We start from the raw sequence: 12,088 nt of genomic DNA, 5'->3' as shown, positions 1-12,088 counted from the left end.
ATCTGCATGGTTGCAAGAGGAGCTGCCCTCGAATTGACGAAACTCAAGTGCCTTTGCCGTTGGATGGGATGAATTGTTGGAACGATTGTTTGTGGTTGGGCAATTGTGTTCAATGATCAGGAGAGGAGAAGCGCAGTTTTGATCACGAGAGATTGTAATTTCTTTCTTAGTTTATATATAAGATGTTTCTTTGATTTCTTCTTGTTATTGAGTTAATTCCTGAGCAAATTCGTTATAATGATAAATGTATAGACTGAAGTTGGTTTTTAACATGAATTGAAAGTATGAAAAAGCACAGAAACTCATTGGCAGTACAATGAAAGAATCCATGGCGGTAAATATTCCGTCGGAGCCAAGAAAAGATCGATCACATGTTTGTTCGTAAAAGTTTAATCACTCAAATATAGAACCAGTTCAGATCCAAAGGACAAATAAGAGCTTGCGTAATTATGAAGAGCAAATTGAAATCATTGTATTCCCTACAGCATTCAAAGACATCCCAGTAACAGGACCATCACGCGCTTGAGACAATCCATGTCGTTGCACTAAGAGGCACATCTGTTCCTGCAGCATTCAAAGACATCCAGAAACTTGTACCATGTTGTAAACGAAAAATTGCTAATGTTCCTATCTGAAGTTTCAAATTTACCTTCCGTGGACTTTCTTAAATCAACTCATCCAAATCTGAACACCGTCTAATTGTTAATCAAACAATGCAGAACAAACCCGTCATCATCATGACGTACATTGTAGTTGAGTCCATCCGATCCAAAGCAATCCCAATTTAAGACTATTTAAACAACGCTTAAGGTTGTATTTCCCTTAATTATGATTTTTTTTTAAATAATATTTCATGAATAGTAATGTCTAGGCAACTCTTAAACGGATGAAGATGCATTAAGACAGTTACTATTTATGCTATGAATAGTGAGCGACTAGTCCCTCGCCCCGTTGCCTGGGGAAACACTCTCACCTGGATGGCCTTTCAAATGTTTATGGCCCTGCCTCAGTTAGGAAGGCTAAGAAATCATATCCATAATCTTTTGGAATTCTAATCCTTTTATTCAAAATAACGAAGAACATGAGACAAAGTACATCATAAGTCCCATCTTGAAAGAAAGCTTGAAAATAAGTAAACGTCAGTGGATGCAGTAGAATTTTCCACAATTATTATGAATACATTAAGATGATTGACATATTATTGGTGAAGGCTGCTTCACTGGATCATTCTCTAGTATCTACCCGACTGTAGGTACCGCCGAGACTCTGCCCTTTTGATCACTGAAAACATACACACGGTTGCAACAAAAATTGTCCAATCTAATCAATCCAGGCTTTAAGATGAGAACTGTAACTGATGGGTTGCTCTTCTCGATTATGGCTGCAGCCTCCGACGCAGGATTTCCAACTAGTTCCGGCCAAACATATTTGAATTCTGAAAATAGTAAAAATTATCGACATTCAAATTTGTAGGTGTGTATTTGATATATATTAAAAATAAATAAATAAATAAAATATAGAAGTAGTGGAGATAGAGAAATAAGAAACCTTGACCACAACATGCAGCATTTGTACAGCCTTCGCTGACGCAAGATGGGTAATGAGGCCAAGAAGCTCCAACCATTTTCTTTTGATTTTGTTGTTGTGTGATGCATATGATCTTCATACATAGTGTGTGTGTGTCTATATATATGCACAATAATTATTCAAATTAATATTCTCTTTAAATCTGCATGAATTCAGATGAATTGCATTGGTATTTTCTTCGGATAGGGGTTCTGTATTCTTTGGTAGCTAAATGAATTTGTTAATTTCATACATCGTATTTGTTTATTTGGTGAGCCTTTTTTCGCTGGAAGTGATGTCGATCGAGGAGGGTGGCAAAGTCCGTATTCAAGTGCCTCTGGAGATTGGTTGGTTGTAATTTAAACGCCTTGGCTGTGTGCTTCCTTAAGCCTTGGCTGTGTGCTTCCTTATGTCGTATTCCCCTTCGATTCTGTCAATGTCAAAGACTCCTATACTGTTGGGAACTTCAACATTCAGTTTAGAGGACCTCCTCAAATGGTTTGAGTTGACTCCCACGTCTGCAGTTCCGGGTTCAAAGCCTGTCACCATACGCATTGCTCTCACTTCAACTACTCCGATTCCATTACCATATGCACTGACATGGTTCAGACGGTCCGTTCTCAAAGTCTTGCTTTTTTTACTCCCTGGAAGGATACAAAATTTTAAAAGCTGGACATGTTTTGTGGATGAGCATCCAAAGGATGCAGAAACAAGAATGAATCGTCTCCCCGGAAAGGAAGTAAACCAAAAGGTGAGTATCTGCGTTATCTTTGATAGTAAAATGAATTTAGTGAACCGTTATTGAAATTCATATACATTAATTACTAACTCGTGCATGTTGGTGGTGCAGGTACTTTCACTTCCAGGCAAAAAACTAGAATATGAAACTAAGCACTGCTCTAAGCAGAAAAATGAACTGAACTTTATGACAGTTAACGAGTTCTGTGCAGAACATCCCTATGGGAAAGCGGTAGCTATGCTCGATTTGAAATCCAGATTCCTAGAGGTAATGAATCTTTTTATATATATATATATATATATATATATATATATATGCTGATAAATTGGCAAACGAGGGTATGGCGGTTTCAGTACCAATGTAGAGAGGCAAAAGGAATCGATGGAGAATGATCTGAAGGAAGATCTACTTCAGTTCAATGAGAAAGGAAAATAGCCAACCAATTCAGTGCCTCGGAGAAATCGGGTCATGGTGTGCTACTGGAGGAGGTGGATGGAAAAGCCAATGGACATGAGGCCCTGGAAAAATACAGCTCAATTGGTGGGTGTGACGGCAGCTATGGTAGTGAAGATAGGCAGATAGTGGCAGTTGTGGATGCAGTGGTAGATGTGGTAGCATGTGTGGTGGTGAAGATATGGAAAAAAAAGTAGTGCTTGTGGTGGATGCGGTGGTGGATGTGGTGGATGCGGTGGCGGGGTGGAGGACATTGTGTTGGTGGTTGTGGCAGCTGCTGCAGGAGTGCCCGGTTGGGGATATAAATCGGAACACCTATATCCAAAATAAATCAGACATGCAGACCTCCTCCTACACTTGCGTCAGTCTTTAGCAAAAATAATGTTGTTTGTATTTTCACTCTTGAATCTAGTTTCTGTAATGCAATGTACCAGAAAATAACAAGCTTTCAATAAACGATTTCTTCCCCGAGACTTTTACTCATTGTGTTCTGTTTCTTGTACTCCAAGCTTCCGCCATTTTCACATAGCTTCCGTTGAATCGGAACCATTGGCCCCCTACCTGAAGGCGCATTGTTAATTCCAGTTTCTTGCTCTCAATGTCAGGTTGCAGTCGGGCTTTTTCAACTTTGATGATCAAGACTGCGCTTCCTGTAACCGAACCGAATGCATTTCCACAGTTTAACAACTTCCTTTTCTAGCATCTGAGTATTGGAATTAAAACGTTGTAACTCAAGTAGTTAAAGGTATTTACTCGTGCACGTGAAGTCATAGGTTTGATGCCTCCCACCTACAGTGTCTATCGTCCCTTTGTTTATGTCCCTCAATTCTTCTTTGATTATTTGATCCTAATGCTAAGAAAACAAAGTGTAATAATTTGTGGACACCAATTTTCTCATCCCACGTGGCACGCACCTCTCTTATTTTTAGCAATTGAATTCAACAAATCAAAAGAAACTCAAGCTTATGGGGCGCGTCGAATCGCTGAAGGGCCTTGGTGGAGTCTCAATTTTGTAATATGAACATAGAAAACCAAAATTCTTCCAAATTCACTTCAATAGTGTTGTATCCATGTTGTCCCAACTCCTAACTCGATGTTTGTTAACCAAGCAGCGCATCCACAAACTTCTTTCTCGAACCAAAACTAAGAATGGTGTGCAAAAATTGAAAAGGGATACTTAGAAATCACTAGCCAAAACAAAAGGGAGAATAAAGGGAAAAAATTAAAATCAAAGCCAAATTCTTCATCATTTCATTTCCCTTTCTTATATTCTTCCATCCCATCTTTGTTGACCAACTTTTGGATGCAGACGCTCACCGAGGATTAGAGGAGACCAACTTACATCACACTTCGTAACGTCCGATCAAATGTTAATATTTTGTTACAACAAATTATATTATCTACACTAGGGGGTGAGCTAGCCATAATAATATGGTTTAAATTCTCCTTTGGTGAGAATCGAACCAAAGACCTCTCATTTACAAATGAAGAAATATTACTAGACCGTAGTACTAAGTGGCCCGTCAAATGTTAATTTTAGCTTACGCTAAAATATTGATAGTTATTTTTTCCTAAACTTAACAACCCAAGCCTTTTTGGCACTTAGTATTATGGTCTAGTGATATTTTTTTCACTTATAAATGAGAGGTTTTATGTTAGATTCTCGCTAGAGGCAAAGTTGAACCACCTTGTTGCTAACCTATTGTGAGGGTAAGACTAGTCCCTCTCCTTTAGTGTAGATAATACTGTTTGTTAAAAAAAAAAAAAATCCAAGCCTTTTTTTCTTCTCTTGAAGCCCACAAACAATATAATTTTCTAATTTTTGATGTTGATAAAAAATTTAACTCTTTCCTCCTAACTAAATTTAGCTAGTTAGTGTTTCCCAAAGTTAAGATAGCTAGTCATTTAGCTTTGGAGCTTGATTTTTCTGCACTTTTTTGTTAAAGTAGCCAAAAGATCTCATTTAACTAGGATGTTAGAGATGCTCCTTTTTTTTATAAGATGATAGCATTAGTGGTTAGATTAGATATTAGATTAGGAAGCTAACGGAATTCAAATCCAACATAATGCAAAGACATAATTCATTTCCACCACTAAGACGAGCATTAGTGATTAGAGATGCTCTTAGTTTGGTGGGTTAAATTTTCAAATTAATATATTTATGTAGTCAAAACAATCAAATGACCTTATGTTATATCATTTTTATCAAATTTTGGGCTGTGCTATAGACAAATCAAAGCTCCACATATCTCCGCGCTTGTCTTACTCAATGAAATAAGAAAATGTAAATAAAAAACTTACACATATCTTTATTTTATTAAAACGTAATACAACATCAATATATCCGTATCATATAAATCATTCTTTCTCATATTAAAGAATCTAGTCTCACCTCTAGAATAATAATAATGATGATGAATATAATAATTGTCCACTTGGATAACAAAACAATGGCAGACAAAATCAATAGTGCAAAAACCAGGCTGGAAAAGAGCAATTATTTAAACTCTTTATTATAACGTTAAGTTGCAGTTCCTTTTGATTGCAATTTGCAACGTAAAGGCCCAAAATAAATTATTTACATCCACCACAGTGGCAACAACTTGGCTGGTCACGTGATGAGTGCTATACTCACATGAGATATACTCATGTGCTTGCAAGAATATCCCCGAAACCACCACCGCGCAACGCAAATTATAATCGAGCTACAAATATTAAACTTAACAACAATGCTATTATCCTTAATCCTTGTATTTTGTCACCATTCTTAGTAGCCAAATCAGCAACTTGTTTCACTCGAAAGGCTAAATCACACCATTCATGTGTTTTTAAGCTTTTACTACACTACTTCCAATTCAAAGACCAACATTAAAAAAGCTAAACACCAATAATTAACACTAAGATTGCATATAAAATACAATGCAGACAGAATCCACCAAACCCACGCCGCACTCTTATCCAACTTGCCATGATCCACACATTATTGTAGTTAATCCATGAAGTGAGCGAGATCCACTGGCCCACTTCACAAAAATCTAAAAACTTCAGACTTATATATCTTTCTCTCTTGAACAGTTCGGATCTCCTCCGCGTGCTCCGGGCACAGAGATTGGATCTCAATCCTCAACTCAAGACCAACAAACCGAAAACAGACGAAATAAATACACTAAAAAAATTCCTCGGATACACATGATAACCAGGCTGGACAAGAATAATCAACAATTACTTCATTTGTATTAAGTTAATACATCATAGCACACATTGCTGCATTTTATTACAATATAAAGTAGACTAGACCTTACATTAAGTTAATATAAACAAACTATCAAGCGATATCTCGTTTGAGGTCAAAAAATATTTTGACGCAGATCCCGCCACATGGTCTACGCATATTTCCACCATCTCCTCCTTGTTCGAACTACGACTACTCACTTTAACATCTAAAATATTTCCACCATCTCCTCCTTGTTCTTGTCACCATTCTTTGTCCCCAAAGTAGCAGCATGGTACTCAAAAAGCTCAATAACAACATTCATGTGTTTGTATTCTTCTACTACCAATTTAAGAGCAATATAGAAAAGGGAGCAAACACAGAAGTTACACCAAAACTGCAGATCAATTATGAACAGATGCCAAAACTAGCTACGTTCTGAATGACAGTTATATCGATATACTAATCAACTTTTCAGGTAATGTAAGCGGCTAACATATCAGGAGAAAACGCTGCTACAATCTTTATCGAGGCTCTTGTCACGTTTCTGGGTAACTAAAGCAGCTACATTTCATGCAAAAGGCTCAATCCCAATATCTGTATCAAGTATTTTCAGTGTTTCACTACTTTCGATTCAAGAACAACTAAAATCCAAAGAGACCCAAACTTTGCGCTAAAACAATTCCTCATATACACAAGAAACAATGTTAATTGTCATACCATTCGAACAACAATAAAGGTTTCGGATTTCAAAACCAGAGAAGCATCCACCACAAACCCATACAATTAAATTCTTATTTCTTCTTATTTAAACTATAGAACCATTAGAAAACAAAAGAACAAACACATTATATATGAATTTTATTATTTATATTTGTCACATAGCAGACGCTTGGGGTGCCATGGAAACAACAACCTTACCATCTTGAATTTGATTCAATACACCAGCAGCAGCTTGTCTCCCATCTACGGGCACTGGAGCAACCGTCTGATATGAAGAAACGACACCTCCTGCTGCAGTGTAGTATACCTGCCTGCCGACGGCATCATACCCAACCTGTGCAAACCCTTCACCATAAGCTGCAGCCTGCTGAATTTGTTGTGCCTGCTGAGCTTGTTGTGCTTGCTGTGCTGCCACGGCAGTATTGTACACCTGAGCGTCCCGGTACACCTCTGGTGCCATCCTCTGCGGTACTCCATAGTATGCCTGACCAACTGGACCGGTCGCCGGTCTAGGGGCGGGAGCCTGGTATACACCGGTCGGAGTAGAAATGAAATAAACGGGCTGCTCCGGTCCAGCTGGGGCAGTCGTCACCGGATAACCCCCAGTGTTCATGTGCCCCTCTGGCATATACGCAGTTGGAAATGGCACAGGTTGTGGCATTCCCACTGGAGACGACCCTTGCGCCGGTTGAATGTTCTCTGGAAGTTTTTGTGTGTAATAATCGCCGGTGTAACCCCTAAGGTTTCCCATTTCGTCGCTTTTCCGGTGATAGATGGTGGTCGGCTCGTGACCAGCAACGATTTGCATCCTCTGCAACTCCTGGATCTGCCTCTGAATCTCCGCCTGAGACATCACCGGTTCTCCGGTGTGGCGATCCCCAGATCCAACCAGAGTGCTTTTCACAAGCAAATCGGGAACCGTCGGCGGAGTGACCGAGTCGGGAAATTTCCCAACCGGCACAGCCGTGTATCCCTTATCGAATCCGAACAGGAAATCGGGGTTTGTCGGCGAGGCCGTGACCGGAGCCGTCGGAGAGGATCCATCGGGAGACCCGATCTGAACCGAATTCAAAGCGTCGACGAACCACTGGCGCTCGGACTTGGTCTCGCTGGAGCCGAAGCTAGCGGAAGTGTTGCTGTCAAGAGGGAAGAGAAAGAGTCGGAGCCTGGCGGGCTTAGCTGAAGCGCGGTACAGCCGGTCGTACTCGACCATCATGTGGTCGAGGTCCTCGTCGTTGGTGACGGAGATGAGAGCGTCGAGATCTTCGCCGGGGAGCTGGTACTTGAAACAAACGGCATCGTTAGAGGTGTCGCAGAGGGAGGAGAGCTTGGAGATGAAAGCGGAGAGCTTGATATTGCGATCGACTGTGAGGATTTTGGTGTCACCGCCGACGTAGGTGAGCTGGTGGTCGTGGGGGCGGGGCTGGATTTTGCCGCCGTAGCTGCACATGAACTTGACTTTGTAGGTGGAGGTGGCGGAGGGGGGTTGGTCGTCCCATGAGGGGGTGTCGCAGTCGATTTCGCGGGAGCGAGGGGAGGAGTCGCGGGAGTCCGGGTAGGAGTGGTTGGAGTAGTTCTCCATCGGAAAGTGAGAAAGGAGGGAGAACACGGAGGAGCGAGGAAATCAAATTAGGGTTGGGGATTTGGGAGCCATTGGAAATGGAAAGGGTCAGGGTTTTTGGATTCGGTGGGCGGTGATGAGAAAAAATGGAAAGAATTTTCTTTTCGGGCTTTGATTTGGTTGGTTTACGTAGTAGAGGTGAGAATTTGTATTTTAATTTTCACAATACAATTCTTGATTAAGACACTGATATTTTTTTAATTTGTAAAAATTGCAAGATCCATTTTGGAGGTGTGTACAAATAAACTTGTAAACATAATTGAGTTTGAATTCGTATTTGAGGATAAGCGAACTTAAGATTTTCTCATTTGTAAGCCTAAATAATATCGTTTGTTAAAAAAAAATATATTGAGTTCGAAACAAATTAGTCTTAATTCGTATTCAAATTCATTTATGATTGAATTATTCGGATTGTATTTGGATCATCTTATCTAATTATCCATATCAAATAAACATTATGTTGCTCGAATTATATGGATTTCAAGACTACAAATAGCGCTCAGCAAATTACATGGGCTCTCTCTTTTCTCAGTCATTCGACCCCTTTGCAAGAGCTTCTTACCCCCTTTATATAGGCTCTTAGTGGACCTCCAAGCCTTGGGTTTTCCCAATTTGGTATTTAATGTGCCACCTATGTAGACTAGCATATTGACACATTTTCACCTATTGAAGGGATATTCAGCAGTGAAATGACAGATGCTCAGTCGAGTTGGCACCCATTTTCAGAGTGATGCGGTCGAGCAGCTTGCTTGGTCTTAGTTATCCAACCCTGCCTTTCTGAGCAACACCCAACCACTTTTGTGTCCCATCATAGGCCTCTGATTCTGATTAGGAGTTGCCCACGGGCTTGATTGACGTCTGAGTAGACTTGCTCCTGAAGCATTGCGCTATAAAGTTATTAGGTTTGCCACTTTCCTCTGCCGGTTGGAAAGCACTTTACATAATCTAGTTGGGCTGAGCTAGTCAATGGTCGCTTTTTAGTGCATGAAAGTATTATCTTCTAAATCTCTTAGACCTTGGACTTTGACTTTACCTTGGGCTTTTCATGGCTTCTTACCAGCCTTGCACCATTTTGTGGGCCTAAAAGTTTCCAATATTAACAAAGCTCAAGAAGAGAAGGGATTATCGAAATCAATTTCTTTTGACAATTAACCGCCCAAAATGAGGTTTTTTTTTTTTCTTAACAAACGATATTATCTACGCTAAGTGATGGGAGAGTGGGCTAAGCCTCACAATGGGCTAGTAATAATATGGTTCAAATTCCTAAAATGGAGAATTTGTGTTGAACGTAGTGTGTACCACGTGTGCTCTATCATCGGGGCATTCTTTTAATTTCAAGATTCATAGGTGACTTGAGGAAAAAGTCACACTGCTAAAATTCGTGAGCACAAAAAACTGTGTGGAGGAAACAAAAACATTCTAGCATTGAACTCTCTAGAATTCTACAAAAAGGCTATCATTTAACTCGTTTCTTTTCCATAAAAGTATATCATTATAAGTTCAACTCTTTTTTTTTCCATGCCACTTAGTACTACAGTATAGTAATATTCATATTCACTTGTAAGTGAGAGGTCTTATGTTTGATTATTGCCAAAAGCAAATTTGAACCAAATTATTGTTAGACCATTATGAAGCTCAGTCCACTCACCCATCCTTTAGTGTAGATAATATCGTTTGCTCAAAAAAAAAAAACAAAAACAAAAAAAACTCTTTTGTTTTCCACAAAAGTTTATCATTAAAGTTTATGGTATTTTATAGAGTTTATAGTAGGAAAAAATTAGGTTTTCATCCCTCAGTTTTCTATTTTATTGATTGAAACCTTATTCATTTTCCATTTTTTATTAAGGTGCTTTGACTTTTATCCACACAATTATTCCAATAATAAAAGATTTATATGTCAGTATATTTTATATTTTACATTTCATGTATATCCATTTATTGTTAGAACATTTGATATATTTGTATTTATGGCTAAATTGTGTACATATATTTTTGTTTTTAATTGTACCCATTTTAATTTGTAACAATTTTTTAATCTGTACCAATTTCGTTTTTAATTTTAACTTGTACCCACATATTTAATTTCTTTTGTGCCCATATTTTAAACTTTTATTTGTACTCATACATAATTTTTTTTGTACCAATAATTTATAATGTATCCATTGGTCCCATTCATATACCTATATTGTACCCATTTTTCATAAAATAATGAATCACCTTTTTATGTAAAATATATCATTTTTTTAATGTAAAATCTGTTCACTTATTTTATCAATTAAATACGTATATTTTGTAATAAAAATTTACCCTTTTTTTAATTTAAAGCATACCCTTTTTAATTTAAAACGTACCATATTTAAAAATAAATATATATATTTTATTTTATACTATAAAAAAATAACACACCTTGACCCAGAATGTCCACTTGGACTTCGAACCGAGCTGTGTTGGCCGATACCCGAAAGTGACGAAGCTATAAAGCGTAGTAATGTGGAAAATGTAAATAAATTTAAACCTAAAGATACCTAAATATAAGAGTGTACTAGGGAGAGGGAATGAACTCATTTCACACGTGATGTCAGAGCATAAGTAATGAACTTGAGTAAGATGAGAATTATACCATCGAAGGTAATCTCCAATACCAAGATTTGCCAAGAATCCTCGTCGACACAAAATCTTAGCCACTAGAACCTGGAGGGGCAAAAAACAAGGGTGAGTGAGCCTGAAAATAAAGTTTTAATAAAACCTTTCTAAAAACATTATAACTCATCGGCCTAAAACAAGTATAGTTTCCAAAATATACATACTACGTATAGTAAGAAAATACTTACCATAGCTTGCAAAATCTCAAGAATTCAATATGGCATAATAATTCATAAATAAGTGCATGACGTCAGTAATCGTATAATCTCGCATAAGCAAACATATCATATCGAGTGCTCATCGACACATGCTGATATACGAGTTTATACAGAGGTATTCTGACATGAATATGACTGGGTGTAACAATGATATATGCTCTAGTACTACAATCACATAAAAACTGGTGTTATGCGCAGCACATACGAGTCCTAATTGCCTATAGCAATCTAGGACATGACTGACACCTGCAATGGATCCAAAGTGAGCATACGGTGCGATGTGCACATACACGTGAAAGATTGGCCCTGACCTGGGCGAGTACCAACACCAATGTAGCAAACGATGAGCAGATAACATAAATATAGTCATGCCATAGTGATTTGATAATTCACATCGTCGTACTAGTAATAAATGAAATATTAATCAGGGTCATAATCAAAACCCTAAAAAGTACGCATACCTGTGCATCCTGTAGAATTTATGATAATTTCGTTATTTTCCGTTATTTCACTAATTTTTATAAACGTTAGTCTAATCTAGGCATACGTAGAAAATTCTTTTTCAAATGTATAATTGGAAACTAACAGTCAAATATATATACTATATTAAAGAAAATACCCACTCACAGATATTTGTGAGGTCGTAGCCGTTCGAACTAAGAAAGCTAGAGTCACAGATAATAATCGCACCTAAGCATAATATTAGGACCCATTAGTAAAACTCTACTAAGACAATTAAAATTGAGAAAATAGAGTGCGGATTCGGAACCAGAGCGCCGAAATTCGCTAAGGAGGGTCCCTAACAAATTTTATAAAAAGTCAACAGTCAATTGAGACGCTCTGGTGGTCAACTACGTTAAAACTTTATAAGTTCACTAAATGGATGTCCAAAACGGACTCGAGACGTCGAAATT

The 12,088-nt window shown here is 38.2% G+C and overlaps 1 protein-coding gene across 1 annotated transcript; it reads right to left on the bottom strand.

Moving 5' to 3' along the window:
* Nucleotides 1–6,846: 6,846 nt before the first annotated feature.
* LOC125467981 lies at nucleotides 6,847–8,274 on the bottom strand. Its single transcript, XM_048583359.1, has one exon. The coding sequence runs from the start codon at nucleotides 8,272–8,274 to the stop codon at nucleotides 6,847–6,849; it is 1,428 nt and encodes a 475-aa protein (XP_048439316.1).
* Between the last annotated feature and the right edge of the window lie 3,814 nt (nucleotides 8,275–12,088).

Source organism: the organism of the source record quoted next, unplaced genomic scaffold (genome assembly GCF_019419815.1).
Source record: "Pyrus x bretschneideri cultivar Hongxiangsu unplaced genomic scaffold, Pyrus_bretschneideri_v1 Contig2, whole genome shotgun sequence".
Taxonomy (NCBI): Eukaryota; Viridiplantae; Streptophyta; class Magnoliopsida; order Rosales; family Rosaceae; genus Pyrus; species Pyrus x bretschneideri.
This window is presented reverse-complemented; position numbering and strand designations above follow the sequence as displayed.

What these genes read in the sequence shown, in the direction of transcription:
- LOC125467981 (XM_048583359.1), bottom strand. Translation starts at nt 8,274, where the DNA reads ATGGAGAACTACTCCAACCACTCCTACCCGGACTCCCGCGACTCCTCC.